General features: G+C 33.8%; 3 protein-coding genes across 4 annotated transcripts; all 3 read right to left on the reverse strand.

Annotated features, from left to right (window-relative positions):
- Positions 1-6,234: 6,234 nt before the first annotated feature.
- On the reverse strand, positions 6,235-9,157 carry LOC130495739 (zinc finger CCCH domain-containing protein 38-like). The gene is given in 5 exon segments (XM_056987232.1): positions 6,235-6,496; positions 6,590-7,390; positions 7,392-8,157; positions 8,236-8,555; positions 8,935-9,157. Coding segments are annotated over 4 exon segments (1,872 nt in total). The 5' UTR covers positions 8,511-8,555; positions 8,935-9,157; the 3' UTR covers positions 6,235-6,466.
- Positions 9,158-9,562: 405 nt separating this feature from the next.
- LOC108807700 (agamous-like MADS-box protein AGL103) lies at positions 9,563-10,758 on the reverse strand. Its single transcript, XM_018579951.2, has one exon. The coding sequence runs from the start codon at positions 10,721-10,723 to the stop codon at positions 9,638-9,640; it is 1,086 nt and encodes a 361-aa protein (XP_018435453.1). The 5' UTR covers positions 10,724-10,758; the 3' UTR covers positions 9,563-9,637.
- An 853-nt stretch (positions 10,759-11,611) lies between these two features.
- Positions 11,612-15,180, reverse strand: LOC108805627 (UDP-glucuronate:xylan alpha-glucuronosyltransferase 1). Of its 2 annotated transcripts, none has more exons than XM_018577552.2 (5): positions 15,027-15,180; positions 14,692-14,925; positions 13,868-14,487; positions 12,422-13,194; positions 11,612-12,033 (listed from the first exon to the last, which is right to left on the reverse strand). In XM_018577552.2, the coding sequence occupies exons 1-5, from the start codon at positions 15,101-15,103 to the stop codon at positions 11,755-11,757; spliced, it is 1,983 nt and encodes a 660-aa protein (XP_018433054.1). In that variant the 5' UTR covers positions 15,104-15,180; the 3' UTR covers positions 11,612-11,754. The 2 variants fall into 2 exon arrangements, with proteins under 2 accessions (XP_018433054.1, XP_018433053.1); XM_018577551.2 differs by having other exon boundaries at positions 14,692-14,928; positions 15,027-15,145.
- Between the last annotated feature and the right edge of the window lie 1,876 nt (positions 15,181-17,056).

A 17,056-nucleotide genomic window follows, 5' to 3' on the forward strand; every position in this document is an offset into this window, starting at 1 on the left:
TTTTACGAAATCAGCAGTAGTATGATTTTCTCTGATCGATAACAGAGCTTCGGAAAGGAACTGCTACTGGAAGACTAAGCAGTAAATAAACTTACATGAAGAAAGGAAGCTACTTGAATGTTGCGACAATAGTGAAAGAGTTGATACCGCGGCGGAGAGAAAGAAAAAAGGACAAAGGTTTAGGGGTTGACGACTGTTGCAACTTATAACCTTTGAGTCTTGGACTTGTTTTTTTTTTTTTTAATAAATCTTTTTTCTTTAAATTAAAGGATAAATAATCTTAATTCCGCCCCCCTGATAAGTAGTAATGTTTCAATTCCGACCCCAAATTAAAGTTTCAAATAATTTTACCCAACGTTATTGGGAAAAATATATTCTCGGTAAAATGAATTATGTGCAAATTTTTATAAATCCATAATGCTTTACGATGTGTCTTATCAAATTTATTCTTCCAGTAGAGAAACTTTAACATGAACTAGATTTTGACCCGCACGCCGTGCGGGTGTATTTTCCAAAATATTGCTATTTATTTTTTATGTCAGTATTGAGATGAGCGAAAAATCTGAATCCAAAGAATCGAACCGAACCCGACGCAAAAAATAGTATTAAACAAACAGAAATAGATTAAATATCTGAATTATTCAAAATTTTGGTATTTAGATAACCAAAACTGTTCCAACCAAAGTGTTTCGGGTATCCGGATGTATTTGAAATAGATTTATATACTTATATAAATTAATTATTTTTTAGATTTAATGTATATGAAAACATCTATAATATATATGATACTTTTAAGTTGGTTTAAATACTTGAAAATATATACAATAGTTAAAAGTAAATATCTAAAATAGTTAAAGTATACTCAAAACATCAAAAATACTTAAAATATTTATTAATTTTCTATCCAAATATTTAAATCAAACCAATTTATATATTAAGTTTAGATATTCTGACATATGTTATTCAAATTTATATGTAATATATTATTTTGTTTGTAGATTTTGATAAAATTAAAGTATATAATGAATTTTTTAAAAATTTAAAATAATTTAAATGGGTTATTCAAACCAGAACAGAACCCGCAAAAATCTGAATTGAACCAAAATTAGAAATATCTGAATGAGACTGAAATCTTTGAACCCGGAAACCCAAAAAGATCCGAAAGAAACTCGAATGGGTATCTGAACACTCACCTCTGGTCATTATTTAATATCATATATGCCATCATATAATTAATCATATTTTATATGTTCTATCATATAAGTAATCATATAATTTCATATATATTATATTTTAAAAATTTCATGTGATAAAACCATAATTTAAATTGGTATATGAAACTGGGCTATTTGTATTTTTCTTATATATATATTTAAAAAGAATATTTAAAATAGACTTTCTAATGACTTCAGTGGCATTACAACCGTGTGAGAATTCATTTTTAATTTTTAATTTTGTTTGTACTAAATATTAGTCGTATTACATAATTGTTATAATTTAGATTACAGAGTAATTTTATTTTTTGTGTTTTCCCGTTTATTGTACCACCTAAATATCATATATTAATCCAATAGTCATATAAATAGATTTATGTGTAAGATATTGATTCTATAAGATATCGTAAAATTTAATTCACTATATATTCTGTGTATAGAATAAATTAGTTAGCACAAATATAGGAAATGTTTTAGTTAAAATTCGAATTAGGAAATACATTTATAAATCAATTAAATACAAAGATTAATTAAAGTAAGTTAATTAATTATTCCAGTGGCATGCCATTGTAATTATTTAGGAAAACTCAGGTTCAAATTTTATTTGTACTTCAGTTTTAATAGTTTAGATGATTATTGATATTGTAAAACTCAAACGCTATTAAAAATATTAAGGTAGTTAACAAAAAAAAAACACAGTGTTTTGCAATCTCTATGCATAACATTAATTTTCTCAGATACCAACTCTGAACTCTCTGTATACAGTATACTGTGTTTTGCTCATTCAGAGACACTAATCATACATACATGTAACGGAGATGAGCAAAGTTTGTATCTCGTTTGTGAAAATCATATTCATAGAATATAGTAATTTTTTTTGCTTGCCAAACAGTATCCGAGGGGTTGCATAAAAATCTTTAAAGCAGTGCAATCATTGATGATTTCAACTGTAGTTTTTATATGCACCTCAACATCTTAATGTTTCTCGCTAGCTTCTGTATACTTTTACCCTACTTTTAACAAAATCAACCATCTACACTTTTTAACTTGTACATACTTTGTAGCAACGACGAAATTCTACAAGTGGCACGCTAATATAATACACCCTTTTTGGTAAAAGTATTATATATTATCAAGATTTTCAATTTTTGTACCGAAGACACAGACATATTAGTAGCAGAGTGCAATAATAAAACCTAAACAGAGTATCTAACAACAGAAATTACTTAAACAAGAACAACAGAAATTACTTAAACAAGAACAACAGAAAAAAAATTCTAGGCTGAGCACCAACAAACAGTGAAGGACCCTAGGAAAAACAAGAGCGGAATGGGGACCTAGTTGCCAAGAGCACACTAGAAAAAAGGTGACCTCAAACCTTGAAACACACAGCGTCCACAACTTCTAAACCATCCACTCCACACATCAAAAGATTCAAAACAACCGCAGGGAATCGCGATATTGGATTCGCAAGCTTATCCAACATCACCTTACCGGCAGCAGGAGAAGGAGTCCGCAGCCGACGAGGCCGTCGTTCGGAAAAGCAAGCTGAAGATTGATATGTTTCCAACCCACCTAACCGGAAACGTTTACACTCCTTTAACCAAGGCCCATATAGAGCAATGGGACCGGAATGGCACACCGTTTCCGGAACAGACAACCGTTGGACAAGGAATTAAGCCGATAGCCCAACTGAAACCAAGCTCAAGAATACACACCATTCTTCATAGAGCACACAATTAAACGGTCTCCCCCACTACTTGGATATACCCGGATACACCTATAACAGTCTTGGATTCTGTGATAAGATAATAATTCACACAGGAGAAGCATTATAACGGTTAAAGCTTCAAGTTCTGCTCACCAGAAGGGACTTCAAAAGGTGGTTGGCTTCCCAAGAACACTCACGCTTCGTCTTGGTTTCAAGACTGCGGTTTAAGAGATTAAAGTTGCCAGTCTATGGGAGGAATCCCCATTTGCCCGAGTAGCTGGTTTGGTCGAGAGAAATGTCTGTTCAAAGCCTTTGGGTCAAAGGTGGAGTATTAATGTTAATTCAGCATTTGGGTCAATATAAGCGCATGCAATGCACAGACAGTTTCTTGCAGTCTCAAAAGAAACACAGGTTACATTATGCATGTATTAGGCAGTAGAAACTAAATAAAATGTTTACAGGAGTGAACTAACCTGCAGTTGAAAAAAGCTCTATGCGCAGACAAACCAGATGACTGAGCTCAGTGGCGAAGCTAAGATTATTCTTTACATGGGTCATTTTATTGAAGTAATTATGTAACAATATTAAAACAATTATATTTTAAAATTATTACTAAATATAATTTAAAAAGTAAAACAAAATAATATTAGTATTGTTATGAATCTATGAGTTACAATTTTTAACTAAAATATTAGAAATATTTAATTTTGAACAAAATATATGAGTATTTTATATTGTTTAATATTAGTGAGTGAATAGGATATGTGTATTACTTTTGATTCTCAAATGCTTTATTTATATAACATATATTATAATATTATAATATACATATATACTATATATATAGTACATAAGAGAAAAAATAATCAAAAAGATTTTAAAAGCTAAGAAATGATTAAAAACAAAATAAGCAAATTAAAAGGAAAACAAAGACCATAACAAGATAAAAAATAACAATGGGGTCAAAAGTAAAGTTTCACATCGAGACAAAAGGGTCAACATAAATAAAACTTCAATCAAATTATACCACAATTACTTAATATAGATGAAGAAAAAAATTGTTGACAAAAAAAATGAACAAAAAAATTAATAAAAAATCACAGGGTCAGTGTAGGTCAAAGCTAGAAGGTTTACAGAGATGTGTTTACTGAAGATATTAATGAATCTTATTCATGAAAATAGCTTAACGTTTACAATGTTTCTCTGCCATATTTATACAAACGTTAGAGAACAATCTAGACTTCTGACAGGTGTCTCTGACAGCTAGCAATCCTGATAAACAAGGGCTTTATATCTGTTGCTGGGCTGCATTGTGTAAGGTGAGAAAACCGTACGTTTTGTCGTTCTACTTTTTTCATTGACTGAGTTTATTACTGTTGATCTTTGTCTTGCAGCTGAAGTTTGAGATGTGGGCTTCAGGAGAAGGCCCAACGTCTTTGTTGGGTGATCATGTAATGATCTGTTGGAAAAGCTGAACCCTCTCAAATATACATAGTTTCGCCACTGCAAAAGCTGCTATGAATATATGATTTATTTCTATCAACCAGCTGTAATTATCCGAAATCAATCTAAATCGTAAAACTCTAGAAAACCTCCTCATGTCCTTAAGTCAAAATTAAAATTAATCATTTATAATAAAACATTGAGACTAATTAATTATGTTAGTTGGACTAACTAATTATGTTAAATAAAAAATATGGTACTTGTATCAAAAATATATATTGTAAAAACTGTTTGTTTCTCCACTCAGTGTCAACGGAGATAAAATGATTTTATTCGAGATAGTGTCGATCTTCATTAATAAGAAGATTACAATGTCCACCACTATACATGTGTCGTGGAGTAAGCTCATTATGTTCATTCTTCTGTTTCAATGCATTATTAATCCGCTTAACAAATTTCTTGATCCGTATGTGATTTTTCGGAAACAGTCAGTTTTCAGCATCCACGAAGAAACCAAATTCTCAAGTTATTGACTTAGAACTGTGACCAATATGATAAAAACAAAGTTGAATTAGTAAAACAACATTTAGTGATCTAGAGATCTAACAGGTAAACTAATCGAGATAAACTCTCATTGAGCTACTAAGAATCTCATCAGCATCTCTTTTGATAAAGTTATTAAAATATATTAAAGCATTTATAATTTTTGGATTTCATTTTTGTTTGGATTTTATTATATAAAGATATGATATATGTGAATGTACAAAATAAGTATTTTGTAAATCAATATAATATTTCTTTATATTATATATTTAGTGAAATGAATGATCGATTCTTGATAGATTCACCAGCACACCAACACTTATTAAAAGAACATTCGCTGATACTTTTATTACATGTTCACATGAAATGATTACCATTGTTGTTTTCAACATGCTTAATAAGTATACTTTTGCTCCATCAGGATGCAAAACGAGCATCCTGAGAAAATCAGTAATTGCATATTCAAAAACAAGTATAAGAGCTAATATCCAACAATTGACAGAAAAATAGAGTGGCTAACAAAAAGGTAAAATGTTTTATGGCCTGCAAGAAAAATCAAGAAAAAATATTATCCAAGTAAACTAATACAATATCTCATTTTAGATTGTTGTATGAGCCAACCAATTTTTAGCTATATTGTTGCCATCTAAAGCTAAATATGTATATAGTAAACCGTTCTCTTTGACTAATTGATTAAAAAGATCAGACCTGTACCAGGAAACATCATCTCAAGGTGGCACGTGGCCATGTTTGTACCACTTTCAAAAGCAAAGCAATACCCATGTCAGCAAAATTGGTAGCTTGATAATGAGATTTGTCCTTGAGTATCTTAATTAACCATTGCGCCTACTCTTGTCATATGGCCTTGTCAGTATTTACCTTCAAAAGATGGGAAAAAATATCTTAGAAACATAAACATACCAGCACTAGTATGAAACATAATCTTAGGAGCCTCCAACATCACCGATTCACCGATTTCATCAGCGGTCATCAATCATTACAATGCATTGGCTTTACCTGCTGCTTCTTCTTAACTTTAGATTCTTTAAAAATGAGGATGAGTGAATCAGTGAGATTATTTGTAGAGTATTGTGGATATATCTTATTAGCTATATCTATGAAAGAAAGACCATTTAAGTTCTGAAGGAAGCGAGGAACATGAACCAACAATGGTAACGTGTTTCATTCAACTATGGGTACTTGAGTCATTTAATTTGATTGATTTACATTTGGGAAAATGTGTTTATTTCAACTATGGTAGTTTTGTTGATTAAAACATGAACGAAAGGTGCTCAAAGCCAAATCAACACTGAGACAAAGAGATGAGGATCACTGAATATCTGGTCTAAATTTCTATAAAAGGACAGAACACAATCTTGGTCTATGTGACCATATCACCATGTTGGAAAAGAGAGAGGAAAGTTAGGGGGAAAATCTCTATATACATCTACAGAACTTAAAGACTAAAGACGGTGACAACAACAGAGAGCCCCACCTCATCTTCTCATCTTTCTTAAAAAAGACTAAGCAGGTTCTAAGAATACATTTATCGAATTTATGTCTTCTTGACTTTACTAATATATGCCTGAAAATAAAGATAGAAACAAAACCAACGGTTAGGAAGAGCATTTGAAGTTGATTAAGTTTCCGAAAGCAAAAGAAGATGTAAAGAAGGAACCTGAACGAGCTTTGTAAGCTTTGGTTTGGAAGCGGATAGATAATGGTCAATCTTCTCTTGTGTTGTAGGAACGTTTCCACTTTGCATAGAACCAGTCACTTTCTCAACAACTTTCTTCACTATGTTCTTGTAACCATCTTTCTTCATCTTACCTTCTTTCCAAGCTGGTTTCAGAAGCTCCTTCACAATCTCAACAAGCGCAAACTTAAACGTCCTCATTCCTTTCGGGTCTTTCATCTCTTTCTTGTCTTCTTCTTCACCGCTGCTCTCATCATCATCTTCATCTCCATCTTCTCCAGTTTTCTTACACTCTTCTTGTTTACTAGCTTCTTCATTGGTGGTCTTTGTGTCTCTGTTTTCCTCAGGAGCCACCGGTAGTTCCTGAACCCCATCAACGTTGCTTACTTGTGATGCATCAGTAACTGGTGGGGCTCCATCAGCATCAGTGCTCACCCCAAGTCCTTTGTTACTCACAGAGTTAATTTGAGTAGCCATGGAAGGTTGTGAAAGCAAGGGCATTTGCAATGTTTGTGTAAGCTGTGAAATGGGCTGTCCATTAGCAAGAAACTGAGCTATAGTAGCTGAGATCTTGGTGATCTGATCTATTTGTTCCCTGGTGACACCGCTCTGGACCGGAACAGCTTTCTCCACCACTGAATGATGATGGTTATCTTGATAAGCTTTTACGCTCTCAGGATTGCTTAAGTTCAAGCCTACTGAGAAACCTGTAGCAGTAGCAGTAGCAGTAGCAGTAGCAGCAGCAGGATGATTCTGATTATATGCTTGAAGTGGAGCGGTGTTTCAAGACATTGTTGTAGTTCTGATGAGAATCAGGTATAGGTTTCTCAACCATGGGTTTGTTGTTGTCACCATATGAATACATATCACTGCTCCCCTGATCATCAACTCGAGACTTTGAACTCTGACCAACACCAGGCTCTTCCTTCGATGTTTTTTTCAAGTTATGAGCACCATAGTTCCAATCTGGAGACATCTCCATATCACCAATCCAGCTACTACTACCAGCGTTCCCTTTAGTTTCAGAAGCTCCTTTACTCAATCTTTCATCACCATCACTGTGATAGTTGTTGTTGTCCTGTCTATAAAAGTTGTTTTGGTTTCTATCAGCACCACCATGGTGAGAAAACCTGCAATGCTGACCGTTACGACAGTTCCCCGCTGCGAAAAACTTGCAAGGTATCTCCCAGCTCCTGCGGAACCGTCCCTCACCATCACCATCATAACCCCTTCGTTGTTTTTCTTTCTCTCCTGCTGTCAGCTCGCTTCCTTGTCTTCTCAGCCTCGGATCTGAAACGCCATCATGTTGTAAATGCTCCCTTCTATAACGTCCCTCAGTATCTTCATCATCATAGTCTGAAGACCTTGCACCTCTGAAATCATTCGAGTGATGATATCTCGTCTCCCTAGGGTCACCGCCTCTCTTGTTAAATTCATCTCGTGTTCTGGTCTTGTGTCTGTCATAAGATCCTGCGTGATGATCTCGCCTTGCTCTACAGACAGGGCTTCTGCTACGGCTTCTACTTCTGCTATAACTTCTACTATCACTCCTGAAGAATAAAAAAAAGTAAGAAGTGAAGAACAAATAAATAAGAATATCTACTTGCTGTAACAAGTCAAACACTAACCTATGGGAAAAATGCTGCCTAGTTTCATCTTGCTTAGGATAGTAACTGTTATCGTTGTTCTGTGAAACTCTGCTTCTAGCCCTATCTTGGCGAGAGTGCTGGTGATCTTCCTCAGACCTCCTACTTGCATTGCTGTCTGCGTTGAACAGGACATGATGGGGAGGATCCTTGTCACGGTAATGAGAACCTGAGTTTTCATCTATGCTACCAGGGTGATGTGTGTCTTCCTTAGAGTGGTCCCATTTAGAAACATGTTTCCTTCCCGAACCACTCATATTTTATTTTAACGCCCACCCAAGTCTTGCAAACTATCAAATAATCTGCTGAAACAAATGGAGAGTATCTGGTGTTGTCACATATGGAATTCGAGTTACTTAAAAGCACCACCACACAGCCTCATAGCATATAGATTTTCAATAGTGAAACCATTCACAGCAAATACAATCCACGACCAAGAAAAAGAAAAAAGAAACACTTAAAATGATTATACGAGTGAGTTAAACTCTTGCAATTGAAAAGACTGAACTTGAGAAATACTCATAATATTATATTATTATTATAAGTGAAGAAGCCCAATCGTTGAATTGTGACCGAGATTGAATTCAATACATGGCTAAACTGAACTTAATTAGAGCTTAAATAGATTCGAGAAATAAACCAAAGAATCCAAATCAGACAAGAAGAGAACACAGCACTCACTTGAATTCGACTATTATTAGTCATCGCCAACAGAGAGATAGATAGACAAACCCTATCACCAGAGTTTCTTCGCTTCTAGGGTTTGTAAGAGACTGCTCGAACCTACGGATATTAGAAAGACAGACAACGACTTCAACTGATTCAAAGGTGTTCTTCTAGGTCTTTTTCTTCTTTGAGGAGAAGGAAGCAGCCTCCACCAAAAAAAAATATCTTGCGCTAAAGGATTTTGTTTCTGTGTGTGATTGGTGGGTCCGGTCCCACTTTGAAGATAATAAGATCTTTGGTAAATCTAAACCGTTGATTTAAAACTCTTTTCATCTCAGTCGTTGGTTACTTCTTTAACTAGCCGAACCAACTAAAACACTTCTTGGATCTCTTTGTACTTTTTTCTCTTTTTTACAACTCTTTTTCTTTTTATTTAGCAAGTGATGATGATGATTAGTGATAGATCCTTTACGTCACAAAAAGACTTCCATAAAAGTGTTACATCAAGCAAAGATTAATGATTTATCATAAGAGAATGCTCGGAATAGCAAAAGCAGAGAGAAGACACACTCGTGGTTATATTATTAATAGACACAAAAACAAACATAGTTATAGTTAGTCTCATTGGCACATAGCGACATAATTGAAAAAAGCATAAATGTTTTAAAACTGATGATTGCATCATCAAACCAACAAAAATATGTATGCTTCTAAGGTATTAGAGACATTGCGAGAGATTAAATCTCATCTGAGTAGGTACGTTATTTTGTGTTGACCCATCCATACACTGATAAACGGGTGCTGCTGCTCTCTGTGCTGGAAACTGAACAAGCTGATGTGAGAAACCATTGGTGTTACTGTTATTGTTGTTGTTGTAACGGTACATGTCCATGTTCTGCAACCCGTTAATCTCACTTCCTTGGGCCCAAACTGGCCCGGTATAATCTTCCACTTTCATGCTGCTGATCCCAGTTCCTTGAGGAAAGACTTCGACTTTGGAACAGTTCTGATTAAACTGGTTTGGAAACATATCAACACAGTTAGTGTTGAAGCTGTTGTAGGGTAACATGTTCGTGCCTAGAGACCCATTGTAGGGTAACATGTTCGTGCCTAGAGACCCATTCATCCCAGTATCTTGCGCACCAAGTAACCTCGGGTACGTCTCCATATTCGGATACTGGTATACCGTAAGTGAATTTGGAAGGGGAGCCAGAGATTGAGCTTGGTTAGGGAGTTGAAGATGATTCATCTGCATCTGTTCTTGATTCATGTAACGCATACTCCTCTGTCTCTGAGATTCAAGAACCGCTCGAAGCCTATGTTGCATTACGGCTTGCTTGCGCTCCAAGGACTGTATCAGCTCCGTGAGTTGCTCCGCAGAGAAGTTATCAAACCTCGGATCCCAATCCGGATACTTGTAACCGGAATCAAGTTTCACTTTCTTCTTATTCTTGGGATCATCAATCTCCTCGAGAAACGTGTCGAGATCATGTTGTTTAGTGTGTCGCTTCACGTCGCTTAATCGGCTGTACCTTAGAGCCAAGTCTTTGACCTTCTCTCTGTCCTTGGGCCATGTTCTAAGCTCCCCGTCTGATCCGTAATAGATGACGCAGACCTCGACTCCACAGAGGATTGAAAGCTCCCTAGCTTTCCTGAAGACGGTTTCTTGTCTGTTAGCTAAGCTCGTGGCTTTCAAAGAAGAAGCTTTCTGAAAGAGTGTTGCTCGGAGTTGAGAAGCTTTGGTGGTTTTCTTCGTCGTCATGGCAGAGGAAGACGAAGAAGGAAAGAAAGACGAAGAAGCCATCGTTATGGGTTTTTTTTTTCTCTGTGATTGTGAGACTGAAGAGTTGTGATTATTATTGTTTACATATTTCTATAATATATAGAGAAGATTAATTTGAGAATTTCCATTTTTGGTAATTAATGTTGAAGATCATAAATGATTGCAGTTAGATTCGATTTCCTTTTCTTGATACGATTTTCGTTTTATTTAGTTTAGATAAGGAAATTGTATTTGTATTGGCTTAATAATCAGGAAAATCTTTGGTTGATAAAAAAAATTAGGAAAATCTTTACACATACACAGATCGTGTGTAATGTATACTTGCTACACAAGTACACAATGACCGCCTACGCTGGGAGCTTGACAATGTGTCTTTTTTTTTCAATTTTATTAATTTTATCTATATTTCTCTATAAATACTTTGAATTTTACTAACATTACTAGTATTTTAAATTATTTTTAATAAATAATTGCATTAAAATGAGATGTAAGTACAGACGTGATCGTGTAATTTATTTTATTTAGTTACAAGTCTACAATATATATATTTTCGGTATATATACTTTAAATTTTACTAACATTATCGGTATTTTCAAAATTTTCCTTTCAAATTATTCTGTTTAAAGAAATGATAGCATAAATTGGAATGTAAAGTTGATTGGTTGATACTGTAGTTTTAGATTTTTTATTTTATAAAATTCTACTATGAATTTTTTGTTTTGGTTTTAATTTTTTTGTTATGGATTTATTTTTAAAAACTATTAATAAAGATCGTAGAAAAGTTTGATTTTAAGACCGTAAAATGTTCTTAAAAAATGAATGTCCAAATCATTTACAGTCACTACCAATCAATCTCGCATGTATATGATATATGGAAACATGTGTTTAATATTGTTACTAAACTACAAAAAGAAGAAATAAAAACATTTTATTCCAGTTGAAAAAACACTATATGAAAATTAGTTATACATCTGATATTTACCTAATCTCGATGAAAAAAAACACTCGTGAAGTACATTAATATATGTGGGTAGTTGTTTTTGTGTATCAAGTCACAAGTTATTGCCAGGAAGCGAGGATCTCCGGACGGCGGTGATAGCCGGTGGGGTAGGTACAAAATACTCGTCGTCGGTCCAATTTGAATTTGATTCACCCCAATGCTTCAACATGCTTTTCCAATTACACAATTTATCAATACAAATCTTGAATCTCGGGTCCTTTACTCTTATTTTCCAGTGGCCGTCGGTATAATTCGCCACCTCGGCTTGCCGGCGATCATATTCCAGCTGTGCCTTTTGCTTGGATCGCAAGTAACAGAATTGGTGAAGCTCCTATAAAACAACATCACATATTTATCATTAAATTTTTTACCAAAAAATGATATTTTAATAAAAATATTATCATGTTTTGAAACTTTTAGATTATTAATGATTCAATTTCCATTAAAAAAGCTTTCATTTGCAAAGTAAAATAAATCTAAAATTATTTAAATTTATTCGGATGTACAGATCTACATGTCCAGAACCTCTTAGTTATTTAATAAGAATTTTTTTTTAATGAAAAATCTTTTGATGATGCCATACATATTTTGCTTCTTTTTTTTTCGTTTTTGGCCTATGATACACATGCTAATTAACATCTACCTAAGAAAGAAAAAATGATGTGTTTTATGTGTTAGAATTAGGGTTTAAGAAAAAAATGTACCAAGTACCAACATACCTTTGGCATTGCGTCATGGACCATCCACCATCGTCGGTGAGCAATATCCGTCGCGAATTCAACGAATATATCCGAGTTGAAGTTACAGTCATAGTCACGGTAACATAGCCACGGCTTCATTCCCAAGTAATGAAGAACATAAAGAACCGGAGGCTCTGCTCCAAACAACTCTGTTTTCTTGCTTCTCACGTCATCTTCATCCCCGACCCAAAAATGTTTCAAGAAATTCATGTGCTTCGGAATCCGATGCCACCATGTGAATACCTCGTTTAAGTAGCCCTGATCACCACCGTTGTACGACTCAATCTCATTTATATGTTCCATCAAAAGCTCAAACGTACAGTTGCAAGGCTCGATCACCATAACTCCCGAGTTGAATAGGGTTCCATTGTTTCCCGTGGCTGAGATCTCAGGCATCGAGAACAAGAAGTCGATGTTTCTCAAGATTAAGAGATCCGCGTCGATGAAGATGATCTTGTCGTAATCGGTGAGCTGCCATAGTCGGAATTTGCTGTAGTTCCACTCGTTGTAAGCATCTTTCTCCGCTTTAGGGTTTCGAATCCTCTGTATCGTCCTGATTTGCCACCCAGCGGCTTCGAGTCCACTCCGGTGGTAACCGCTGATGTTGTCATCGACGAGGATCACGAGGTCTCTCGTTGAACCGGACTGTCTTATGCTCTGAGCCGCAGCAATTGCTCCGCATACGTAGACATGAGCGGAGTGGAGGATGGTAGCGTAGGCTTCTCTTTTAGGGTTTCCCAAACTTGGTCTCTCTGTAAAATCCAAGGAATAAAACTAAAAACTTATGATCATGACCAGTTACGAGCACAGTTTGACAAAAAAATCATGTTTAACACTGTTCATACGTATTGAGAAAAAAAAATGTTTAATTTTGTCTATTACTTTTTTTACATTTAAATATATTTTAAAGTAAAACGCATTAATTAAAAACTAAAATTTCAATCTTTCAAATACAAAAATAAAAGAACCTGAAACATCAATCTTTTAAATACAGAAGGACTATATACATAAGAGCATCTGCAATCGTATATTGTCATGGCTCGATTTCCAATTCCAATTTTTGATTATTTTATTTGTTTTTTTATTTTTTTGTCTAATTAAAAAAAATGAAAGTAAGCTAATCGTGGACCGTCACGTTTCGTGGGGTCTGCGATACAGTAACGACCACAACCAAAACGAATCCTTACGTTAGGATTTAAAGGGCCAGTAACAATACTATTACCAAACACAACAAATATTTTAATGTTTTTTTAGGTATCAGAGCCAAGTACCCCGCGTTGCGGGTGCTCTAACTAGCTTAACCCCCAAATTTTTATAATTAAAATTAATCTAAAAATGTTTATGCCACCTAAATATCAAATCCGGCTCTGTTTAGCATAATCTATATTCAAATTGGAACAATTAAGTTAGGATTATTTGTTTCACCTGTGATGCCAAGAGGAAGAGAGAGCTCACAAGAACCTATAGGAAGTTGAAGCTTGTCTCTCAAGGTATCAAGATTAGGTTTATATAACCAAACATCGCCTCTCCTAGACACAAGATCCTTACACCGAAACAGGTTCGGAATCGGAAAGCATCTAGAGACAAACAGCACGTGACCTCTGAAAAACCCTTTTGCCGAAGCCGCAACCGTCGCTGCCGCCATCTGCAGATGCAATCTCCCGACATCTCTTGACCAGTTCCCTTCTTTCCGACAAGGAAGCTTCACAACGATCAGATCGAGTCTTCTTGTAGGTACTTTGATCTTTGGGAGGTCAGGACAAACAGGAACCTCTGTATCTTGCTCCTCGTCGATCCACTCTGGGTAGAGTGCGTCCCAAGTCACGTTCTTGTCTGCGTAGTCCAGATCCAATACAATAACGTTTTCCTCATCCTCGTTTTCTTTTGTCTTGGCTAACTCTCTCCAGCGTTGGATCTCATTCAAATCGAAATTCAAGACACCGATCGTACGGCCTTCTTGGACGCTCTCAAGGGTTTTGGTCACATCGTCCCAATTTATCTCCAGGTCCGAAACATATCTTGAATCTTGTCTTCTCCATATCCATCTAATTCACATATGATTGTATTAGTATACACAAATCAGAACTTCTATTCTCTTGATTGATAGTATAAATTTTTTAGTTGTTACTTGGATCACTAAAGGAAAGTCATAGAAGAAGAAAAGTGATAAACTGAAAAATTATATTTCAAAAGATATTAAAAATGTATTGGACAATATGAGGTCAAGATTGTTATAAAAAGAGTTATACCTAGAAGAAGAGTGGGAAAGGGAATGATGATAAACTTCAGGGGAATAGATGATGGTGAAGAGAGTAGCCAATAGAAGGACAAACAAGAGGACCTTCACGATCTGAAACTTGCTGCAACAACAACTACTGATTTTGTTTCCTGTCGGAAAATTGATGATATTAAATGGTTTCACCATATCCGGTCTGCCACCGTCTTTGCTGTTTCTTCGGAATCTTCTCTTGCATATTGCTTCACTGCTTACAAGTTAAAACAACACACACACGCAAACCTTTAACGATTTGTTTCATCTAATCTTGAATATTGTATGGACAATGAGAGACTAATATGTGCTTACATGGATGCGGAGAGGCGACGCCTGGAGTCTCCGCCGGTTGCGGCTATGGCTGCAGGAGCGGCGGGAGAATTTGCCATATAAAATTGGAGGATGGAAACACTAGAACTGGAGAAGGGAGAGGAGAGAGCAATATAGGTGAGACATAACGTCTCCTTTAATCTTCTTATATATATCACATTTCCATTGTTTCTATTTTTTGTTTTGTAATGCATACTGCACACCCACCTTTTCTACTAATTATTTATTTATTTAGGTGTTAAATTGTGTATATATAACATGATTTTAAGTAAAGTTCAATATGCATTGTAAAGCACTTAATTATAAGCTAATCTGTTGATGAATGGATGTTTTTTTAAATATCATCTATATTATTAAAGTTGAAGTACATTTTGGAGATGTTTGGATACAAGGATAATATAATAAATGAAATATGTTTGGAAACATGGATAATAGAAGAAATGAGATATGTTTGGAAACATGGATTGTAGAAATATGTATTTTCTTTTATTTACACATTTAGCCATTGTATTTTCAATAAATTAATAACAAATGAGAATTGTTTAGAAACATGAATAACATGTTTAATACTTCTTTCTATTTAAACATTTATTATAATAAATTAAACAACTTTCTTTCTATATTTCTTTTTATTTACAATTCTGTCACTATTTTTACAATTCTTTATGGTGAAAAAAAAACTAAACACAAACTCAAATATAAATAGTATATTATATAAAACAATTTTTAAAAACAGTATTACTACCTTATTTAGTTTAGTCAAATATAAAAATTTTAAGAGCTCAATTTGCAAAAAAAAATCATAAAATTAATAATAATTCATAGAAAACTAATGCAAAAAATTAAAATTTTGAAACATGGATAAAAGTATATTAGTTTTAAAATATACAAAATGGACTAATCTAATTACCTAAAAACATTTTTTTGTCTAAAATAATCATAAAATAAAATTTAAATTTTATATACATATTTGCAATCAAAATAATAATTTAAAGTTGATTTATATCAAAAATTGATTTAAAATATGCATATATTCAAAAAAAAGTTACTAAAATATTTTCCAATAACCTTTATTAAAAATGTTCTAAATATATATAAGAAAATTACAACAATATTTATATGTAACATGTTATAAAAAATGTTTTCAATATATCCGAGCTTGAATATTATAAACTTATGTGTGAATTTTGAGTTGGGTTATTCTGGATCTGGATGAATTCGGTTCTTATGTATAGGAACCTAAAAATATTTAAATAACCAATGCATCTAAAACGGGTTCGGATATTTGTTACAAAAATAGCCATATAACCTGATTCGGTCCATGTATTTTGAATATCGTTAGTTATATTATGATACATCTACAATATATAACACTAATTATGAAAAATAAATATTGATGTATAAAAATATATTTCAGGGGCCAATTTAACAAAATATTAGTTGGTTCTGTTGAAATAAATATATTTATAAAAATTATATGAACTGAAAAAAAATCAATATAAAAGTACTGTACATTTGGATTCAAAATCATTTCTTTTAACAACAAATTACACAAATATGTTGATTGGTAATATATAAGTATGTCACATTGTTTAAACAAAATATCAATGTAAGAGTATTGTACAGTTGCGTTTTAAAATAATTTATTTTAACAACAAGCCAAATAAATATGTTGATTAGAGAGGGAATAAAACAAAGCGAGAGAAACACATAGTTTACTTGACACACTTTATATGTCGAATTTATTATAAAGAAAATTTTATTAAGATAAATACATTCAATAATTACAAACAAATAATATATTTCATAAAAATGAAAATAATACCCGCGCTTTCGAAGCGCGGGTCAAAATCTAGTTTCCCATTATGGATAGATATGGATAATATTGCACGCTTTGATTGAAATTCCATTCTCAGTTTGAAACTTTCTTAGGATTGATATATGTCCACCAAACTTTAATCATTTCTTTGTAAAGAACACTATAAGTTATTTTCAAAATAATAATGATTTAA

This window comes from Raphanus sativus, chromosome 6 (genome assembly GCF_000801105.2).
Source record: "Raphanus sativus cultivar WK10039 chromosome 6, ASM80110v3, whole genome shotgun sequence".
NCBI lineage: Eukaryota > Viridiplantae > Streptophyta > Magnoliopsida > Brassicales > Brassicaceae > Raphanus > Raphanus sativus.